Genomic DNA, 1,669 nt, shown 5'->3' on the forward strand with positions numbered 1-1,669 from the left:
TTAGTTTATATAATAACAACTGTTTCCAAATGATGTTTTAGAAATGTGCAGCTTCAGATTGATCATTTCGAATTAACGCACTAAATGTAATTTTACAGCAGCGCGAGTATTTATGATCTTTGAGGCTTTGTTTAAACTTTTGGAATAATTTGCAGAACTTTAAATGAATCTGAGCAGAATAAAAGCGGCGCCTGGTTTTATTTTTTCTTGTGTCCGAGACTTTTTTTTTTTTTCCAAATTCGGGGATAAAAAGAGAAAATCTGCAAGTTGTGATTGGAGGCCCGGGGAGACGTCACGTGGTTTGGGTCGCTGACAGTATAAACCCTTACCGCCGGCTGCGCACGTGGGTGACGCTGCAGGGCCAACCCTCTTCGGGGTCCCTTTTGTTGAACCATCAAACATAAGCACCTTTGGAGATCCCGAGGGGTTCAGATGAGAAACAGCCATCATCTTGCGCGCGGAGCCATCACTTCTGAGCGGCGCAGTCATGTCCAGGTCCTTCTACGTCGACTCTTTAATAATCAAGGACACGGTGCGACCGGGACCGGCTGAGCACCCGGGACACGACTTCCTCATTCCCATCAGCATGCACTCTCCCAGCGTCATGACGGTCACGGCTCCGGTGTGCCCGTCCAGGAAAAACGGGACTTTCTGTGTTTGCCCGCTGTGCGTCACGTCCCACATCCACTCTTCCCGCAGCGGCATCCCCATGCTGAAGAGTCAGTTTCCGGGAGCGGAGGCGCAGTACTGTCAGAGGATAGCGCACCAGCAGTCTCCGGCACTGGCTCACCCGGGACACACACCTGTCTGCACGCCCACCTTCAGCGTCACAGACCCCAGGAGATACCACTGTCTTTCTATTGGTAAGCACCTGTTCGCTTCTCTCTCACTCTGCTCGGCACCTGTTTGATTTCTCTTCACATCTCGTGTTGCACTTTGAGGCAGGTGCGTGGATGCCACTGCTCGGCTTTTACGCACGCTGATTTACGCGCGATACTTTGTGTTCCCTGCATCTTTGACAGAGTTTAGATTCTCAGTGATGATACGAAATTATCTGTCTGACATGAAGAATTTTTTTCTCTCCAACAGGCGCCTCTGACAACAGCCACATACAGAATGGCAAGAGGATGCGCACGGCTTTCACGAGCACGCAGCTCCTGGAACTTGAACGGGAGTTTTCCACGAACATGTATCTGTCGAGACTCAGAAGAATCGAAATCGCCACGTATTTGAACCTGTCGGAGAAACAGGTGAAAATCTGGTTTCAGAACCGCCGCGTGAAGCACAAGAAGGAGGGCAAAGCCACCCAGAGGAGCGCGCACAGCGGGTGCAAGTGCACAAGCGCTCACACAGACTATTCAAGGTCAGAGGACGAGGAGTCTCTGTCTCCTGCCTCTGCTACGGAAGAGAAAGAGGTGTCACCCATCTGAGAGGAACACGACCCCCCCCCCCCCCCCCCCCCCCCCACAGTTCCCTCTGCACTCTGCCCTGCTACAGTTTTGGGTTTTTGCATCACGCAATGTCTGAGCCACAAAAAAACAAATCTCCTGCATGAAGTCTGAGGAGCTGAATGTTGTTCTTCTGCTGTTCAAAAATAATTAAAGGAAAAAATATGTGAATTGAAATATTTGGAAACATGATGCTGATGTTCTCACCTGCTGATCCGAGT

At 50.1% G+C, this 1,669-nt stretch overlaps 1 protein-coding gene across 1 annotated transcript; it reads left to right on the top strand.

Annotated features, from left to right (window-relative positions):
• Positions 1 to 410: 410 nt before the first annotated feature.
• gsx2 (GS homeobox 2) lies at positions 411 to 1,663 on the top strand. Its single transcript, XM_023393235.2, has 2 exons — positions 411 to 863; positions 1,090 to 1,663. The coding sequence occupies exons 1-2, from the start codon at positions 488 to 490 to the stop codon at positions 1,428 to 1,430; spliced, it is 717 nt and encodes a 238-aa protein (XP_023249003.1). The 5' UTR covers positions 411 to 487; the 3' UTR covers positions 1,431 to 1,663.
• The last annotated feature ends 6 nt before the right edge of the window (positions 1,664 to 1,669 follow it).

Source organism: Seriola lalandi, unplaced genomic scaffold, assembly GCF_002814215.2.
Source record: "Seriola lalandi dorsalis isolate HSWRI2012SDOR001 ecotype SW California unplaced genomic scaffold, Sedor1 jcf7180002054930, whole genome shotgun sequence".
NCBI lineage: Eukaryota > Metazoa > Chordata > Actinopteri > Carangiformes > Carangidae > Seriola > Seriola lalandi.